This window comes from Barbus barbus (genome assembly GCF_936440315.1).
Source record: "Barbus barbus genome assembly, chromosome: 16".
NCBI lineage: Eukaryota > Metazoa > Chordata > Actinopteri > Cypriniformes > Cyprinidae > Barbus > Barbus barbus.
Window position 1 is genome coordinate 26,074,033 of NC_136744.1, and position 20,822 is coordinate 26,094,854.

Here is a 20,822-nt window from a genome sequence, read left to right on the forward strand (position 1 = left end):
CAACGATATATTGTTGAAATAAAAGGTTGTCACAACTCCTTGTTCTGTTCTCTGACTTCATAAAAATGTCATTATTTAAAACGTTTAAAGGTAACTATTTAAGCGGTACAGATACTAAGTTTTTTGTTTGTTTGTTATCAATGTAATAAGAAAGGATCTTGTATCTTATACCTGATACAATATTGTGAATGAAGAGGGTATATTTATTTCATCAAGCAAATTTGCATAAATATTGACGAACGCAAAGAGTTCGCTAACATTACAGCAGTACTGTTTGTAAAAAAAAACAAGACACTCACAGACAAAACTTTTACAATCACACATGACGATACAATAGGTAAAATGAAACCGTGGTTCGGAACAACACAAACAAATCATAGAAAGATAAAAACAACAATTGTCATACTGCTACGACTAAGTCTCAAGCTAATTTATTTATTTTTGGTCTGGTTTCAGAGTCGCCCTACTACAGTGGAAAACTTTGTGCTTTATACAGCAGCCTATGAGTCTTCAAATAATGAGGTGTTATACCTGTGAAACAGTAACAAACAATATTCGACATGCGCTAGAATCCAAAACTCTAATGTAACTCTAATGAGTTTGTTTCACATTCTGTAGATTATCTCAGTGAAGAAATCTCAGTTCTCTTGCGTTTTAGCTGAAACGCGGACTTATGCTAAACCTAATTTTCTGTCCTTTAGGTTTGGTGAAATATATGTTATAAAATTCAACGACAGGCATGACAACTTTGTAAACGCTTAACAAACAATATTTAAGCTAAATACATGTTAAGATATTTAGAAGGGGGGAAAAAATATACTAAAATATTTCAAGGGACCGTGCTGTTGAATACAGTAACTTCGCACTGCATTGTTTTAATAAAAGCGGATCAATTATGAAGACAATCGTGACAAAACACAGCCGCTGTTGTGCGTGTTTCCCCAGGATCAAACCTTTTGGTCAGATGAATACCTAAAACGCGTCTGTGTGCTGGAGCAGACCGTCTAAAACGGCCAAAAATGCGCACCTTTCAATGAATTCAACTACATGACGTCTGTGATTTATTTATTAAAGACCTGTTTAGAGACGCGTACAAAGAAAATAGTGTTTCCACACCATCTTCAATTTGTAATGTGCAACTTTGTGTTCTAAATGACATAGATGTACATGTAACGGAGAAACGGTAAGATGCTTGTGTCTGATGGCCGCTTTGTAGACAGAGCAGAAAAAGATCTGCAGTACATCACAATCTCGGTTTAAACAAACTCTTGTACAAGGATTATTCTTTTATTATCTTATAATGCATTTGTTCATGTTTTCCGGCAAGCAGTCGCGACATGATTGACCGAATTCAGAGAATAGTCTTCATCTAAAAAACAATGAAAAAGTATAGAGTGGTATCAATATATTTAGAAGAGAGGATTTCAGTATTAGTTGTTTGTTATAAGAAAAAAGTAATTTAAAACAACATTTACAAAAATAAACCCAGATGATCATGAGTGGGTTTTCTGTATTCATATGATAATTTTCTTAGTGACTCGGACTCTTGAGTTACATAGGAAGCATAAAAAATCCTTAATATTTTGTGTCTGTAGCCTTTTCAAGATCGCGTACAACTTCAGACTTTACTGAATGTGTAACTTTGAGTACGATGGTGAGATACGTTGCAGCTGTAAGTGTAAAACAGTACGCCTTAATGAAGTCTCACATCAAATAGATGTATAATTGTCCTAAAAAAGAAATACCGACTTAGTCAAACACTCACAATACATTTTTCTTAATTTTCATTTATTTCTATAAACACCGAATGCTGATGGTTCTCAGAGGGAGGGTCTCACCTACAGTACAGCGTAATGGCATATGTAGTCCAGCAAACAAAATGTGAGCCGCGTCATCCGTAATGCCGATCGTCTGACTTAGTAAAATGCCAGTCGCAATAGATCAAGAGGCGGATTTCTGTATTCTGTAGGCATTAGAGCAATTTTTCTTAAATGGTGTATACAGTTTTGCATTTTGTAATTCAATGATTTTTAGTCGATCGGCTTTGCGCAAAGATAATTCCTATGTAAAAATTATGTTTGAATTCTTTCTATAACCTTTACAAAGCGTGGAACATCATAGTTCTCAAAATATTGTTTGCATTACATCTAACAAAAATGACAGAAGTGGAGAAACAAAGATGTTTACCGCATGCACGCATTGTAGATGCTTAGGTACGCCAGAGATGTTGCTTTATTTGACTCACAGAAGATGGCGATAGTGACCGATAACACTCTTTAATGTTTAATGTCGTTGTGTTGAAAAAGATTCAGTGGACAAACGCCTCAAGGGAAATAATTTGAAGTGGAGGTTTGTCTTGTGAACGTACACATCGTAGACAGACCAGAAAGATGTCCTTTAGTGTTGTTTAGTCTTAAGCGGTGTCATGTAGAAGGACTGTCATTTAATCGTTGTTGTATTTCTTTTGAGAATTTAACCCCGTTAACCCGAATTACAGAATGATGCAATATCGCAAAACGATCAGACAAATCTGAACGTAAAACACAGGATTTCATTTTTTCACTTAGAGAATTTGTTCAAATGTTATCAATTAATTTAACTCTTGCAGGTTTATGATTGAATAAGAGGAAAATAACAACTAGAATAAAGAATGTCGCAAAATCTGTAGTAAGGGTATCAAATTTCTCGGACCCGGTATGTTATTGTGACGAATAATAATAATTTTGTCCTCCCTCCTGATCCATCTCAGCTATCGTTGAGGGTTTGTCTGTCTGTCGGTCGTGTTTTTGATCGTATGTACAGAACGTGTTAAATCGACGCACAAACTATATGCGTGATGGATGTTTATGCGTTTTGAACATATTTTCATATTGAGAATATTGAGAACTTGTTGGTAATTTACACGTCGGGAACTTGCAGACAACATTCTGTTTGACAGCATTCGATTTTAATCGTTTTCATAAGAGGAATGTATTGAAGCTGTTGTTTAACAAGTTTGAAATGTTGTAATGTTTCTGTTTAACTGTATTACATTCGGCATGCTGTAAATAAACCTCGTAGTAGGTTATTATTTTGAGTATTCCGTGTTAACAAACAGTGCGTACTTTAGTGGTTCTTTGTACGATTTCATAATAAAAGCATCAAAATTGTTAACAGACTATTACCTTTTATATTAAAACTTAATAAAAACGTTAAGTAACGCACAGTTGTGTAAGACACGTACCAAAACATCACGTTAATATGTTATCCCACCTTTCACACCCATTTTGATTACAGCGAGACGACTTAATGAGACAAAGAATTGGTTATTTGAACCGAATCACTGAACCGAACTGTGGGAAAGAATCGTTTCGCAGAAATGAATTGGACTTCACGTCGCTAACAGAGACCACAAAAAGGGTTTACATCATCACAACACGGAAAGGTGCGTGTACTTCACAAAAAGTGTGGAAATGCGTGTCTTTTTATATCTGTGCACCCGTATAATCAGAAGTCCTATGGTTTAGAGCGCTGTCACGCACGAGCATTTTGGCATATGGATCCCCGACGGCCACGTTTGTAGTCTGAGGTGTATGCTGGGTATTGTGGTTCGCTGACCTGAAAGGCCGCAACGTTTGAAGGAGGTATTAGTTACACGCGTTCAATATAACATCTTTGTAAAAACAAAAAGAATTGTTAAAACGTAGCTATTTAGCGTAAACAAATATATATATATCTATATATATATATATATAGATAGATATATATAAGAAGAATAGGATATACTTAGGGTAAAACAGATTTGACGTGTATATGTTGAAACGGAGCACCCGTTGTTGCGTTATTTCGTGAAATAGCGTTAGGATTTGGTTGTGTTCTTATATTTTTCTAGCTTCATCATAAACTATAAGCAAGACCTTGTAATAATATGTTGAACATCTGATAAGTCGGTCGATATCACATCCAGAGTTTAGCCTACTGCGGTGCTATTTTCTGAAGCGGTTGTACTTGTTGTTAGAATACTTCAAATCGCTTCCAGACTTGTTTTATGAGCGTACCCTTGTTTGTTAAACTACTCGTGAGCGACATTGTTAACATTTTTAGAGTTAAACAGGTTAATGAGCACTTTCAGCATCTATAGTATAACTCCGTTATAGGGTTTTAGCTACAGCTGAATGATAAAACAAAGAAAATAATTTGTTGCCAATTTGCAGCTGTCCGGGAAAGCTCTGTGTGTGTGTGTGTGTGTGTGTGTGCGTAAGAGAGTTTGAATAAAAAATGTTTTAGATAAAGACGTGATTAACTACAACCATCCTAAATTAGAAACACAACACTATACGGTTTTCCCCCAAAACCGGTTGTTCAACACATTTTAAAAAGTCGTAAGAAAGTTTATTGTGTTTTGAAGAGAAAGTCAGATATGGTATATAAATTAAATATTTTATTATTGATTGATATGATAGAATCACACTGAATTTATCAGAATCAGAATGAGTTTTATTGGGCAAGTATGTTTACACATACAAGGAATTTGTTGTAGTGACAGAAGCTCCACAGTGCAACAGAAGGACAGTAACAGGACAGGACACAGGTAATGAAACAAAATAACAGGAAATAGCCAATAACCAGTGTACAAAGCAGCAAAAAAAATAAATAAATAACACAATATATAATATATAATATAGGCGACTATGTATGTACAGGTCAAGTATGTGCAATTAGAAATGAGAAAATAAAATAAGTGAGTTTGGTGAATGGCTAATGTATTAGTTGTGTGTTCTACGTTTATTTATTGAGTGTTCATGAGATGTATTGACTGAGGGAAGAAACTGTTCCTGTGTCTGGTCGTTCTGGTGCTCAGAGCTCTGTAGCGTCGACCAGATGGTAAAAGTTCAAAGAGGGAGTGTGCTGGATGTGAGGGGTCCAGAGTGATTTTAGCAGCCTTTTTGCTCACTCTGGATAAGTACAGCTCTTGGAGAGTGGGGAGGGTTGTACCAATGATTCGCTCAGCAGTGCGGACTACCCTCCGTAGTCTTCTGAGGTCAGATTTGGTATGAACTGAACCAGACAGTTATTGAGGTGCAGAGGATGGATTCAATGATGGCAGAGTAGAACTGTTTCTGTAAGTCCTGTGGCAGGTTGAACTTCCTCAGCTGGCGAAGAAAGTACAGCCTCTGCTGGGCCTTCCTGACAATGGAGTCAGGAAGGTTATGTATTAATGGTGTTTTGTGTATTCATCGGTTACTGTATACATGTACGAGAGAAATGCATACGCACGATTGTTTTATAAAGCTTTTAGTCTGTCATTACAAATATCTTAAAGAGTAAAGCCTTTCACACATTCTGTTTTCATTTGTCTCAGGATTCTGTTACACAAAAACCACTCGAGCGTGGACACAAATCCTACGTGGAAGCTAAAAAGATGACTTTTTAAACTATTTTACAGACACTTAACACATCTGTATCAGTAAGATCTTATCATAAACCATCAGACACGTCAGGTTGTGGTGTGATAAGATGGACTTATCAAATATTTGCATGTTTCTTATATCAGTTATTTGATCAAATCTTAGTCAAATAAACCTATATAGACCAGTTGTTTTTATTTTAATAGAACATTATACTGTGAACAAATGCTATATTTAAACTCTGCGGTTAATAATACCGTTTTTAAGGTGAGAAAGAAAGTCTAATCTGTTGTAAAGATCCTGAGAAGCATTTGTGGGACCTTATACTTTTGTTGCAGACAACCTTAAGTAATTTTCAGTCTAATATAGGTCCAATTCCTAAAGAAAAATCTCTGTAAGAGTCTTGCTTTACTCAGAGGATCGTTTGACTGCTTCTAATCCTTGCTCTGGTCTAAAGGATCATGATTTTAGGTTTGTTATAAGTTTAGGTTAAACTTATTTGTTAAAACAAAAGTTGTATCATTGTTTAATCATGCTGCTTTTCATCACCTTGTAAAGATACCCAGTGTGATTCTAAACGTTCTTTAAAAAAGGTTTGTATGAGACATCATAAGTTTAAATATTTAACTGTATGGTTGTTTATGTGGATGTTTACGTGTAGATATGTTGAATGTTTGTGTGTGTGTGTGTGTGTGTGTGTGTGTGTGTTTGTGTTGACGGTTGAAAAATATATGAGTGAAACAAAGAAATAATAGGTAAATGAAGTAAATTAAAGAATGTTTTCCTATAGACCGTCTTATTAAAATCGTCATCTTTGGGGACCTGTATTTATTTAAGTTTGTGGTTATCGCCTTCTTTTTCTATCTCATCACTTCCTGAACGTTAATTTAAACCCCACCATTCGAATAGATTATAAATACATTATAAATACTCAATTCTCAACTACACTTCCTTTGACCGGGTTGGGAAGTTTTGTCTAAACCTTCGACAGAGACGCACAGACACACGCGCATAGGTGCACATCGTAAAATAGATGCCATAGAGATGCTTTGATCGCTGAACATGTTAGAAACACCGTCTGTTTTAATCAATGGACCGCGTTCTAACAAAGTTTACGACGCCAGATCCCCTCAAAAACTCATTAGATTGCAAATGAGTTGAATCCCCAGAAACTTTAGCTATTTTACAACGTTGATCAGATAACACCGTTTCAGTGCCCGTGCGACCAGACGCGCAGCACACTTTCTCATTCGGTCGCTCTGCGTGAGACATACATTTACATTCGTAAGATGTTGTAGAAAAAAAAAAAAAAAGTTTACCACCCCTCTAATTATGACTGAAAATCCAAAACATTTGCTATCATTTCAGTTTCTTCCCGCACGTGTATTTTAACCGACGCAGCACACTAGAAGTTTTAAGATTGACAATATCAAAGAGTAAATAAATAAAAGGTGTTAAGTGTGAATAACTAAAATAAAATAAGACAAACAAACAACATTTTTCCCCTGTGGGGCGTTTGTTTACAAGAAGGTTATGTAACCTTTTAAAGTGAAAAGTTTTATGATGAATGGTGAACGGTTTCATTAATTGAGAAATGTAAAATATTTATAAAATAACTTTGTTCTAATGTTAAAACATTACTTTAATTTCTTTAACATGCAAATCTTCAGACTCTCCTTACAGCGTTAGAGGGCGGTGCTGTGGGTGTGTCCTGACAGCGGCCCGCAGCTCATTCTCAGTTTTGACACAGAAGCGTGAGGTTGTGTAAACGGACGCTGCGTAAGATAGACATTTGTTTAACTTTTCTAAGTTGGGACAAATGCTAGGTTTTCAATTGTAATGCGAGAAGATTTTTACAGCTATCTTATGCTGGTGTTTTAACGGTCTGATATTTTTTATTTCACTTCACGGTAAGAGAACTCGTCTCTATATTATTTAACTTTATGTCTGTTATAAAGTCAAACTATTTTTTTTAAAGCAAGACATAGTTTTTTGATAAATATCTTATTGTTTTAACTAACGCATCCGATTCTTTTTTGTTATAGATAAACGAACGTGCTCGCAACTCTTCTATTTATTTAACTTTGTCAAACGATCTAGTTTTAAATTCTAATGATAGGAAATAGCGTATCTAATGCTTTTTTATTTGTTTTAGTTTTTCCTAAAACTGTTTTAACAAGACTAGTGTCCACTTGTAAGGGAAAAACACGCGTACCATCGTAAGATAAAAACGAATCTATATTATCTAACTTTGTACCTGTTATAAACTCACAACTTTTTAAAACCGCAAAATAGGTTTAAACGAACGCGCTCACTTCTTCTATTTAACTTTGTCAAACAACTAGTTTTAAGATAGTATCTAATGCTTTTTTGGTTTTATTTTCTACGTTTTTCCTGTTTTAAGTCTACACTTGTAGGGAAATAAACAGTCTTTGTACGTTTTACGTACATGTTTGATGTTTTTTTTTTCTTGATGTGTATGTGAAAACACTTTAATAAAATATCCCTTTACCCATTTAACACAAATTCATCATTTAAAGTTTAAAGCACATAACATTGGCCCCCCACACACACACACACACACACACAGTCATAAATTCTTAAGTTCACCATAAGGTCAATAAAATGGCCGCTTAGAGACGGTGGGGGCTAGGGGTGTACAAACAGGTGTCCAGTTATGGGAGGGGGGTGGAATTTTTATGAGGGTAATAAATCAATAATCATGACACAAAGTGAACTACCATCTCTCTTACGCTGCAAAAACGTTTTTCATCTATTAGAATAATAATAGCCATGTTGATAATTGAGCACCGATAATAATTGAGCAGCAAATCAGCATATTAGAATGATTTCTGAAGGATCATCTAACACTGAAGAGAATACTGGAGTAATGATGCTGAAAATTCCGCTTTGCATCACAGGACTAAATTACATATTAAAATGTATTAAAATAGAAAGCATTTTTTTAGTGTAATAATGTTTCACAAAATTACTGTATTTACTGAAATCTTTATATATATATAGCATTATCAGTGTTGGGTAAGTTACTTTCAAAAAGTAATTAATTACAGTTACTAATTACTTCATCAATATTGTATTTAAATTACTTTACTAATTACTCTATCTGAAAAGTAACTTAGTTACTCAATAAGTAACTTAATTATTCAAATCGCTAATTAGGCTACATCTTAAAATCCCTATAAACCTTAATAGAAATTAAACTCTATATTCTTTCAATTCGAGTCAAACATAGAATAGTTTAGCCTTTTATCTTTAAAACAACTGTAATACTTAAACATTTTTATGAAAAAAATGTAACCACCTTTGGTTAACAAATAGAAATACTCTGCAAAATATCTGAATAACAAAAAGGCTTAAAAGTTAAACAATACATTTCAGTTTGGCAAGATGTTCAGGAAAAGCCCAACTAGTAAAATCTGTACAGGTTTATGTCAAAATAACACGTTAACTAATGTAGGAAAGAATAAATTACAGAAATGATCTTCTCTGCTGAATAATGTCAGATCGCGCTGTTCTTATGAGGTAAATTTCTCATAGCAGGTCTTCTTTCAAAAATGCTGAATATTAGATGATTTTTTTTTTTTTCTTAATATTTAAAAAAAAAAAATGTTTCTAGGTCAGGGCATATGCGCGCAGGTGACTGCATATAATGAGCTCAGACACGGGAAAGACTGTACCTTGCTTTAGTTTCATACGGATTGCATAATCAGAAACATTAGTTTTTAATTTGAATTCGTTCAAGTGTCAAGTAGACACTTCAAGATTTTTAGATTCTATTGATTTTAGTCTTATATGTATCTGAGTCAGAGCCGGCGCCAGGGCACCTCCATCAGAGGGGCATTTGAATTTCTGGGGGGGGGCACAAATCACGTTTTGTGTGTGGTGGGTGGTGGTGGTGGTGGTGGGGTCGGGGTGGGATGGGAAGCGTGCAATCTGTGATTGCGTGCAGTTTCTGACGCTCGCTAAAGCGTGCAATCGCTTTCTTATGTGCGCTGTTTTACCGGTTTCACTTTCGCTTTCGAAACGATCACGTTCAGCAAGAAGGGGAGAGGATGGAAAGTGGGGGGCACCGTAACTCTGCCCGCGAATGCCCCCTCTTGGTGCCGGCCCTGATTTGAGTATTTAAGGTTTCTCTGTGAATCAGGAAAATCTGAAAGTGAACACACCCGCACGCGGAGGGTTAAAGCCGCTGCATTCAATATCTTTAGACGGTAAATTTAGATTTCAAATTCAATATTGCTTTTAGAACTGTTGAAATTATTTACTGTATGTAACGCAAGTACTTTATAAGTAACTGTAATTAAATTACCTAAAAATGAACAGTAATCCCTTACTTTACTTTTTCAGTGGATAAGTAATTTAATTACAGTAATGCGTTACTTAGTAACGCGTTACACCCAACACTGAGCATTATATATATAAATTTAACTGTTCATAAATTGGATTGCCTGGGGGAAGAAACTTCTTGTGCCTGGCTGTCCTGGTAATTGTGGCTCTGTAGCGCCGCCAGATGGCAAAAGTTCAAAAAGGGGATGACTTGGATGTGAGGGATCTAGAGTGATTTTCTGAGCCCTTTTCCTCACTCTGGATGTATACAGTTCTTGAAGGGTGGGCAGGGGGGAACTGATAATCTGTTCAGCATTTCGAACCGTTCTCTGTAGTCTTTTGATCCCTGATTTTGTAGCTGAGCCAAACCAGACAGTTATTGATGTGCACAGGACAGACTCAATGATGTATGAGTAGAACTGTTTCAGCAGCTCCTGTGGCAGGTTAAACTTCCTGAGCTGGCGAAGGAAGTGCAACCTTTGTTGGGCTTTTTTTCCAGTGGAGTTGATGTGAGTGTCCCAATTCAGGTCCTGCGAGATGATGGATCCCAGGAACTTGAATGTCTCCACTGCAGTCACAGTGCTGTCTATGATGGTGAGTGGGGAGAGAGCAGGGGGGTTTCTCCTGTCCACTATCATCTCCACTGTTTTTAGCGTGTTGAGTTCCAGGTTATTTAGACTGCACCAGACAGCCAGCTCTTTAACCTCCTGTCTGTAGGCAGACTCGTCACCGTCCTGGATGAGGTGAGTGTCGTCTGCAAACTTCAGGAGCTTGATAGAGGGGTCTTTAGAGGTGCAGTCGTTGGTGTACAGAGAGAAGAGCAGTGTGGAGAGAACACAGCCCTGAGGGGCACCAGTGTTGGTGGAGCGGCTGTTTGACATGAATTTCCCCAGTCTCACTAGTTGCTGCCTATCTGTCCGAAAAATGGTGATCCACTGACAGATAGAGCTAGGGTTAGAGAGCTGGATTAGTTTGGTCTGAAGGAGTGTATAGGGATGATGGCGTTGAAGGCCAAACTAAAGTTTGCAAAAGGGCTTTTCACACTTGAAATTGTTAACCCTGGGTCATCCTAAACCCCGGATAAACGGAATCCTGGGTTATCTGCAATCATGTTTCACACTGCTCATACTATACCTGGGGTTAACTGTTAATCCTGGGTATTCATTAACAGTCGATTCACACTGTACATTCCTAAATTAACGTTATTATTTGCACATTTGCGGTGTCATCGTTACTGATTGAATGAACAGCAGTTACAAAAAAAAAGCAGTTTTAAGCCTCATGAGACACACACAGGCAAGAAAACAAACTAAAGTACAAGTAAGACTAAAATACAAAAGAAAGATGGAAAAACGGAGCAAAGCATGTTAATATTTATTGGAATTTATTTTACGTGAATAATACCGTCTCCTCGTTCACACGCTTTCCATCTTTTGACATTTCCTACTTTTCTGATCATTTTTGGGTGACCTATGCCTTTAGGCTGTTCACAAATGTTCATGTTTCTGTTTGTGTGCCATTCTAATCACCTGTGGCAGTCAGATTTAATGTTGTTTTGTTTGGGAGTTTCTGTATGTGTTGTCCAGTCAGTGTTATGCCATCGAGATGAGTTTCATTCTCTGAAATAAAACATTCTACTACACACTTGCTGAGACAGGCCTGTGACTACAACAGAGAGAGAGAAAGAGAGATAGATGAGCCCACAGGCACATTACTCTTGTCACATTACTCTTCTCGGCTGTGTGGTGTGTTAATGTGCAGTGTATCAGTCATAAGCATAATACTGGGCTCACTGTGGCCTAAACAGCGTCATCTATCAGCCTGAGCGAGAGAGAAAGAGAAATGTGAGTGTCACTGTTTTACACATACTTACATATAAACGCACATACACACTTGTTACATACAGTACCAACACACATGCTCTGTTTCAAAATCTAGTTAGCTGCCTACATAGTGTGTGCTTCTGTTGGGACAGTTGTTCCAAATGCTATGAAATGTGATTATATTACCTTCTGAGAAATTTAATTAAACACATAATTTGCAGATAATGCAATATCATAATGCATTTTGACAACTGAAATAATCCATCGAAGATGGAGGAATAAAGTGAGAAATATAATTTCATTTAAATAATTAAAATTGAATTGAATTGAAATGAAATATAAATACGATAAATTATATAAAAACATTTAAAACACATTATAAATATGCAACATTAATACCAAAGAGTATGGTTACAATTGTTTAGAATAAACAAATAAATAAATAAATAAATATTTAACTGATTATATTTTTATGCTTAGGGTTGCAGATAACACAATTCATTAATGCATTGCAGCAAGTGAATAAATCCATTAAACATGGATGACGAATTGAGAAATGTTCAAAAATATAAATATTTTTAATACTTTTTACAAAATTGTTAAAAATACAGTTAAAAATTGTTATAAATAAAATATTATAAAATATATTTTTAACCTTTTATAATCATTATATTTATTTAATATAATTGAATTTATTTACTATAATTCATTTAAAACCACAAAGTATGATTAAAATAGTTTAAAATTATTTTTTTTTAACTATTTAGTTCTATTATGTATTTTGTGCGTACAGTGTCTTGGTACATATAACACAATCCCATTGTAATTCATGTAATGCCAAAAAGTATGGTTAAAAATATTATCAGAAGAATTAAAAACAAAACTGTATTTCTTTGTGTTATGTGTTTTTGTGCTTATTAGATTATCATGTTGTTAGCTTAGCAGTATGCCAATGCCAAATGCTCCTAAAACTATTTGGCAAGGCAGCTCATTAGGTTTTGAAACAGAGCAAGAGACAGTTTGTCTTGCAGATTGACATTTACACACATTTTAGTTTCCTCTGAACACATCCCACAATCCCTTTGTGCACAGACACACATCACTGACCCAGAACAGCCATTTGTTACCCAGCATTCCCTCTCCTGACCACACACGATGGATTCTTCCGTCTCTAAAAACAGGAGAAAAGAGAGGGGGAAGTCTTTGTTATTAATGAGTGTAACGTAAAACGCTTAATTTGCATCGTCTTCAACCAAACTAACTCACACTGAAAGCATCAGAATTTGCATAAATCTCATTATAAACAGAGAGCGCAGTTCATAAATCCTCCCATTAATTAGAGGTGTTTTCACCTCCCTTTCACACCGCATTGTGTATTAATAAACGTTGTATTTGCATGTGGTTTAACTTATTGACCTTTGTAGTTGCTGGGTGTGTCTGGATGTGAAAGAGATACTTGTATAGCTTGATTTGATATATCTTATGTGTGAACTGATTGCTATTGGATTTTCTTTATTTTATGTATACATTTCTGCATTTGGCTTTTGCACAGGAGGTTTTATCCAAAGTGGTTTTTAAAGCATACTGAACCCAAGGCCTTGGTGTTGCTAGCATCATATGTATGTGAGTGCTTTTGTATGCATGAGTCTGAATCTGAGTCTGTGTGTGTGTTTATGGCTGTGGAAGGGATTGGACCTGATCTGTTTGTTGGTCTTTCTCATTAATGTAGGATTTGCAGCATTAGGCGTCTGGTGCCGTCAGCAGAACTAAAGCTGGAATGAGTCAGGGACCCCCTCGCCAGGTGTCTTCATAAACACACACCTGTTACCAGACACACACAGACTCCATGTTGTGTGATGTATAATGAGCTTAGAGGATGTCTTTGTTAATTTGGCTGTATTGTAGCACGTTTTGGGATATTGAGACTGTTTGAGAGGAGGAACGAGAGAATAAAGAGGTGAAGAACCTAATTTAAAGGGGTTATTTTGTTTAGATTTTGATTAATGAGACAAAGAAAGAATGAAATATTAAAATAACTGCGTCTGAAGGTCATAACTTTGCATCACATTAAAATATCTGGAGCAAGGCTTACTTAAAGGAGCAGTTCTTTTCTGTCATTATTTAATCACCCTCACTTGTTTCAATCTTTTACGATTTTTTTTTTTTTCTATTAAAACCAATGTGAGATGTTAATTTTGCAATTTAAAGCCTGAAATATATATTATACATCTTTTGCCTAGTACTGTATTTTGCCCTGATTTGCACAAATTGGGCTTTTTAGTTTATTTTTTATGCATATATATGTCTCATATTTATCAATGTCCATTAATGATGTAATTTCCACTTGCAATGTTTGTATCAACTTGTATAACTATATCTTAAATTACGTTACCAAATTGGAAAATATTTTCTGAAAACAAGTATGAATATCTTATGCAGTTTATCTTCTCAATTAAATTTATGTTGTTTTAAAAGTCCGGTCCAGACGACACGATTTTAGCCCAATTTTGGCACGATCTGCTTAAGGTAGGGTGTTGTGGGGATTCATAAACGACAATGGGCTTCGGGACGCAAGATTCGATTGTTTCATCTCGTCTGGTGTTTGTCACAGTGAACAACAACTGATACCACGTCTGCGATGCCTACTGTCATTTACAAATCCCCACAACACCTACATCAAGCAGATCGTGCCAAAATTGGGCTAAAATCGTGTAGTCTGAACTAGGCTTAGCATGTTTCATTTTTTTCCGGTCATCCTTGAAGAGTTTCGTCACATCTGTGACACTTGCTTGTTCATGAAACAACAAGATGTTAGAAGTCAAAATCACATAATCTGACAGTTGTAACCGACAAAAAACATAGTGTAGTCTGAAACGGGCTTAAGGGTGACTTTTTATTAGAAACTTTCTCTGAAAAGTTTCGTAATGAGCTTAGGAGTTGATGCTAGTTACTGAAAGGTCAGATTTTGGGCAGTCAGAGTCGACAGATTTCAAAGAAAATCATAGTGTTTAAATTTTTTTTAGCCATTTAGCCAGATGAAATTAAACGTTTAATTTTTTTATTTGGTCAATTTTAGATTGCATATTGTTTTCCTTTATCATGCACCTGCTGTGGGTTTTCTTGTGTTTGGAATGACTTAAAATTGGCTTCTACTTTACATACAGTCACATATACACACACGTACACACTCTCATTAACACACAGTCTTTGTTTTAGCTGCCTACATAGTGTGCTTCTAATGCTAATGACTCTTTCGATTACTAAGTAGGGTGATTATTTAGCCTTCTTTTGCCTTCTGAACAAATTACTTGCAGATAATGCACGTTTATAAGTATAATTCATGATAAATATAAATGCAATAAAAATAAAACATTTAACATAAATATAATTTATTTAATACCAGAAGGTATGGTTAAAATCATTAAGAATAATAACAAAAATATATTTTTTTCTGGTGATCCAGAGATGTTTAGTGTATGCCAAAACTATTCAGATTTTAAACGCTGTATAGTCCAGCCTTAATTTTTGCTTTTAAACTCTTGTCAACCATTGTTCCCAAACTCACTTCACTGGTTCCGGCAGAAGTTATAAAACAAAACAAAACACAAGTCACAAAATAGCTTCTGCATATTAAACTGGGACATTTTAAAAGTATCAGAAAAATTATACACTTCACTTTTTAATGTGACACCTTTTAATCCTTTGTGGTCTCCTGCGCTGCTGGATATATTTACACCTGAGCTGGACTGTTTAGTTTACTTTATATGTGTAAATGTGTTTCACATTTACCAGCATATTTACCCTTAATGAGGTCATATCCACCTGCAATGTTTGTATCCAGTTGTACAACTATATCTTATATTACATAGTTAGCAAATATTAGAAAACAAGACAAAAGTTTTGTCTGAAATGTTGCAAAAGTTTGTGATGAGCTGTTTCATAGTAGCGTAGTTGCAATAAATGCTTTTTTTCTTCTTTTTTAGCTCCGAAAGACCTTATACTTTAAAGGGGAAAAAGTATTTTGTGTCAAAAGATCAAGAAAAATTCTACTTTTTGCATGACCACTTTAAGATGTAATGTTGTCTGAAATATCGTCCATTATGTGTGTGTTCAGGTACATCCATTACCCAGCTGCAGGCGGCCGACCCCGACGGCGAGCCGTTGATTTTCGGTGTGGTCGGGGAAGAGGCCATGCGGTACTTCGCTGTGCAGGAGACGACTGGGGTTGTGTGGCTGAGACAGCCACTCGACAGGGAGGTGCGGAAAACCATGAGCAAATGGTGAAAGAATTAAATGACTGTCCAGCTGGAGCTGACGCTAGTGATTTAATGCTGCTGTTTGTTTGTCTGTTTGTGGTTTTGTGTCTTCAGACCAAGTCAGAGATGCAGGTGGAGTTCTCAGTCAGTGACAGTCAAGGGGTGAGTTAGAGATCATCGATCTATCCATTTTTCCCATCCATCTGTCTCTAAGGTCTGCGTTTTTTAACTTTCCATTAGGCCTACCGTTCAAAAGTTTGAGGCCTGTACAGATTTTTTGTAAAGAAATGAATACTTATATTCAGCAAGGATGCATTGAATTTTTCAGAAGTGGACAGCAAAGAGATTTATAATGTTACGAAAGATTTCCATAAAAAAAAACTGCTATTCATTTAAACTTTATATTCATTAAAAAACCGTTCCACAAAAATATCAAGCAGCACAACTGTTTTCAACACTGATAATAATTACAAAAAATAATTTCAAATAAATACAGCTCTTTTGAACTTTCCCTCAAAAAACTAATGAAATAATAATATCAAAGATATTCCACAAAGCTAAGTGGAGCATTTCCAACACTGATAATATTAAAGGGGTCATATGATACGATTTCAAGTTTTCTTTTCTCTTTGGAGTGTTACAAGCTGATTGTGCATAGATGAGATCCCTGAAGTTGCAAAGACTAAAGTCTCAAAACCAAAGAGATATTCTTTATAAAATGTAGACTCTGCCATGCCTCCCTAAAACTGCTCATTCAAACATGCCCCCACATGTCTACGTCACGATGTGGAAATATTTGCGCAATGCCACCCAAATGTTCACGCCAAGAAAGAAGGCATGGTTTCAGGAACCGCAGTAGTGTTGATGCAGCCATGACAGGGAGACGCTGTGTGTTTCGACGCGAAAGCAAAAGCACTTTATTTGGCCTTCTGAACGTAGATGCGTCTGTTCCCCTCTCGGGCTTGAACTGATGGTAAAACTAAAGCCATTATTAACTGTATTTATATTTACTTTGAAAGCTGAAGCTCACGATTATGGAAAGGGGCGTTACATTTCCGACGTGTGCTTGTGGTGTTCAGCCAATCACAATGCACTGGGTCAGTTGGCCAATCAGAGCAGACTGCACTTGTCAGAAGGAGGGACTTTGTAGAAAATAATGCGTTTGAGAGAGGCGGGGCATAGGAACTACAATAATGTACAGTATTTGAAAAATAATGTGTTTTTTGAACATTAAAGTATGTCAACATATTCTGTTACACCAAATACACAAAATAATGATCTTTAAAATAGCATCATATGACCCCTTTAAGAAATGTTCCTTGAGCACCATATCAGCATTTTAGAATGATGAATCATGTCCCATTGAGTAATAGCTAAATACAGCTTAGCATTACAGGAATAAATTACTTTTTAAAATATTTTCAAATTTTGTTTTGTATTGTAATAATGTTTCACAATGTTACTGTTTTTACTATATTTTTTATCAAATAAATGCAGCCTTGGTTAGCATAAGAGACTTTTACTGAGTCCAAACTTTTTAATGGTTGTGTAATTTCTTATGTAAAACCATTATAAAAAATTGGCATGGTGAACTTTTCTTTTATAGTTTTAACTTTTCTAGTTTTAATTACTATAGACTAACTCAAATTTTCTTTTTTAGATCTATGAAATCCATTGTAGAATTAGTAGGATGTTATTTGTTATTTGATTTAATTTTATGCATTTTTTTTATTTAATTGGTTTTTAGGTCGTCAAGAATACAGTGAACATTCAGATCGGAGATGTTAATGACAATGCACCATCATTTATCAACCAGCCTTATGCTGTTCAAATACCAGAGGTAATGTATAACATTTCACTTCTCAAAATCAACTTGCAGTGGCATTCATATGCTATTTTGCTTCTATAATGTGATTTATCTTCTCATTTACTGTAATATCCTGTTTGATGTTGGGTGAGGCATTTTATTTTATTTTTATAAGTTATTTAATTTTCAAGTTTTTTTATTTAAATTTATTTCATTTATAATTTTTTATTTTAAAACATTTGATATATTTCACAATAAATATTTTATTTTGTCGTTTTAATAAATTTTTTATTTTATTTAACTATTTTCTTGAAACAACTGTACACCCATGACTTGAATGATTTCATGATGTCTTATGATAGGACTTATTCAAAGTTTGAATTCTAAATATGTTTGAAATGCGGAAAATATTTTTTAACTTTCTTTATTTCTATGTATCTCTTTCGTTTTTGTCATATTCATCACCCTCAACTGAAATCAACAGACTCCCCCCCTTCTCTCACTCTCCTGCTCTGCTCTGTCTATCAGCACTCTTCCAATTTCAATTTATCCCTTTTTCCTTTTCCCATCATCCGTCTGGTCCATCCCCTTCTAATCCCTGACATGAGGTAATTTGGTAGAGTAAAGTAGACATCTCTCTCTCTCTCTCTCTCTGCAGCACACACACACACACACACACACACACACACACCTCAGCTGATGTTTATATTGCGTGTCTATATACATCCCACACTCCTCTCAGAGCAAATCTTCAAAGCCACAGTTCTTTTTTTTCTCTTTTCAATCTGTCATTCTGAGTAAATAAAAGTAGGGTGAGAGTGAGCGAGAGAGCTGTATTTAGCTGATGTTGTTTACTGAGGCTTAATGATTAAGATGTCTGCAGTTAGGAGGACAGAGGAGGACCCGCATGTTTGGCCACTTACCCATACTTCTCGCTCGTCATCAGTCCTGTGGCAAACTCAAAGAGATTTGGATTGTTCAGTGATGAGTCTCTTACCTTTTAAGATCACTGAATCATCTTGTAAATTGCAGTTTGTATCATTTGTTTTGAAACATGTCCAGGTTATATTTCCCCACAAGTAATGAATATGAATCTTATTTTATATATATATATATATATATATATATATATATATATATATATGCAGTGCACTTATTGATTTATGCTGTGCATTTCATTTATTTGTTATTCACATTATGCTAAATGGTGATTTTAATTTATATATTTACAGATTGCTTTTTATTTAATCAGTATAAATACACACTGTACAACGTGATTTGTACATATTTGAAAATGTACTTAGTTTGTTTGTAATTCACATTATTCAACATGGTGATTTACATTAGTATCTTACAGAAAAAGTAGCAATTTAATTTATTCAGCATAAATAAACACCATTATTATTATAATTATGATCCAACAGAGAAGTAGAATATCTAAATAATGTAATCTCTGGATCAGATTTAAACACACAAACATACATGAAAATTACTTTAAGCCATGTCCAAAAGAGATGGGTCAGACAGGTCAGTCATTTTCTCTGAGCTGAATAATAAGCAGGAAATATTTTTGACCAGCTTGGTGAAATTTGTACGTATGTTCAATAAACACTTGCATTTTGCTACTAGAACAAAAAAGCACCATAAAAGGATTATATATATATATATATATATATATATATATATATATATATATATAGGTGCATCTCAATAAATTAGAATGTCGTGGAAAAGTTCATTTATTTCAGTAATTCAACTCAAATTGTGAAACTCGTGTATTAAATAAATTCAATGCACACAGACTGAAGTAGATTAAGTATTTGGTTCTTTTAATTGTGATGATTTAGGCTCACATTTAACAAAAACCCACCAATTCACTCAACAATTCACAATTCATCTCAACAAATTAGAATACTTCATAAGACCAATAAAAAAAATATTTTTAGTTAATTGTTGGCCTTCTGGAAAGTATGTTCATTTACTGTATATGTACTCAATACTTGGTAGGGGCTCCTTTTGCTTTAATTACTGCCTCAATTCGGCGTGGCATGGAGGTGATCAGTTTGTGGCACTGCTGAGGTGGTATGGAAGCCCATTACACCTCTCTCACAAGTGTTTGAGTCAGCTTTGCTTGACAGTATTCTCAAGCTTGTAGTCATCCCTGTTGCTTGTGCACCTTTTCCTATCCAAATTCTTCCTTCCAGTCAACTTTGCATTTAATTATGTTTTATTAACAAAGTTCGGGAGGAGCGCATCAGATACTTAGCCTAATTAACACAGGAGGTTCGCACTCAAGTTAATCAATGCTCGGCTATAAATACAGCTGACATACCTCTATTCATTTGACGGATAATCAGCAACCCTCCACCACCCCTTCTCCACTCAAGAGATATCACCAGAGTTCTCACCACACTATGTGGGGGTACTCTGGGTTCGGGCCATTCCTGAGCCTGGAGCCCTTCCCCAGGACAGCACGCCAACTACGCATTACTATACTCGCCAAATACGCATTACCTTGCTCGTGCTAAATATATGTAAGTGTGAACTCGTGAAATATGCTTTGATACAGCACTCTGTGAACAGCCACACCTTTCAGTAATGACCCTCTGTGACTTACCCTCTTTGTGGAGGGTGTCAGTGAATGTCTTCTGGATCATTGCCAAGTCAGCAGTCTTCTCCATTATTGTGGTTTCAAAGAACAAGAGATACACGGAATTTATACTGTATGGATGGTCATTAATTGAAACTTAAATGTAAATATTATATTTTGAGATACTGATTTTTGACTTTCATGAGCTGTAAGCTCTAATTATCAAAATTAAAACAAAAAAACTTTTGAAATGTTTTACTTTACATGCAATGAATCTAAAATATATGAAAGTTTCACTTTTTGAAATAACTTACAAGAAATGTTTTTACACGACATTCTAATTTATTGAGATGCACCTGTATATGTGTGTGTATATATATATATATATATATTGTAATGCATTTAAGCCTTATTATTTTAATTCAAGCTATTATTTCAGCTTTTAGGGAATCGAATCGTAAGGATTCGATATTGACTTAATTAATTGATATTAATCAAAAACGTCTAATTTATACTTTATCAACAATACCTCATTAACGACTCGTCCAGCGAGCATTAAAATCAGTATCTCCTAGCAATTCTGATTATTTCGTATATGTTAACAATTCTGAT

The 20,822-nt window shown here is 35.2% G+C and overlaps 1 protein-coding gene across 1 annotated transcript in view; it reads left to right on the top strand.

The window, feature by feature from the left end:
- Window positions 1–20,822, top strand: part of LOC306882661 (cadherin-23-like) — a 258,486-nt gene that overhangs the window by 44,553 nt on the left and 193,111 nt on the right. The window contains exons 3-5 of the mRNA XM_079437468.1: window positions 15,672–15,814; window positions 15,928–15,975; window positions 17,561–17,653. Of these exons, the coding sequence (XP_079293594.1) occupies window positions 15,672–15,814; window positions 15,928–15,975; window positions 17,561–17,653 (284 nt within the window). The remainder of the gene's footprint in view (window positions 1–15,671; window positions 15,815–15,927; window positions 15,976–17,560; window positions 17,654–20,822) is intronic.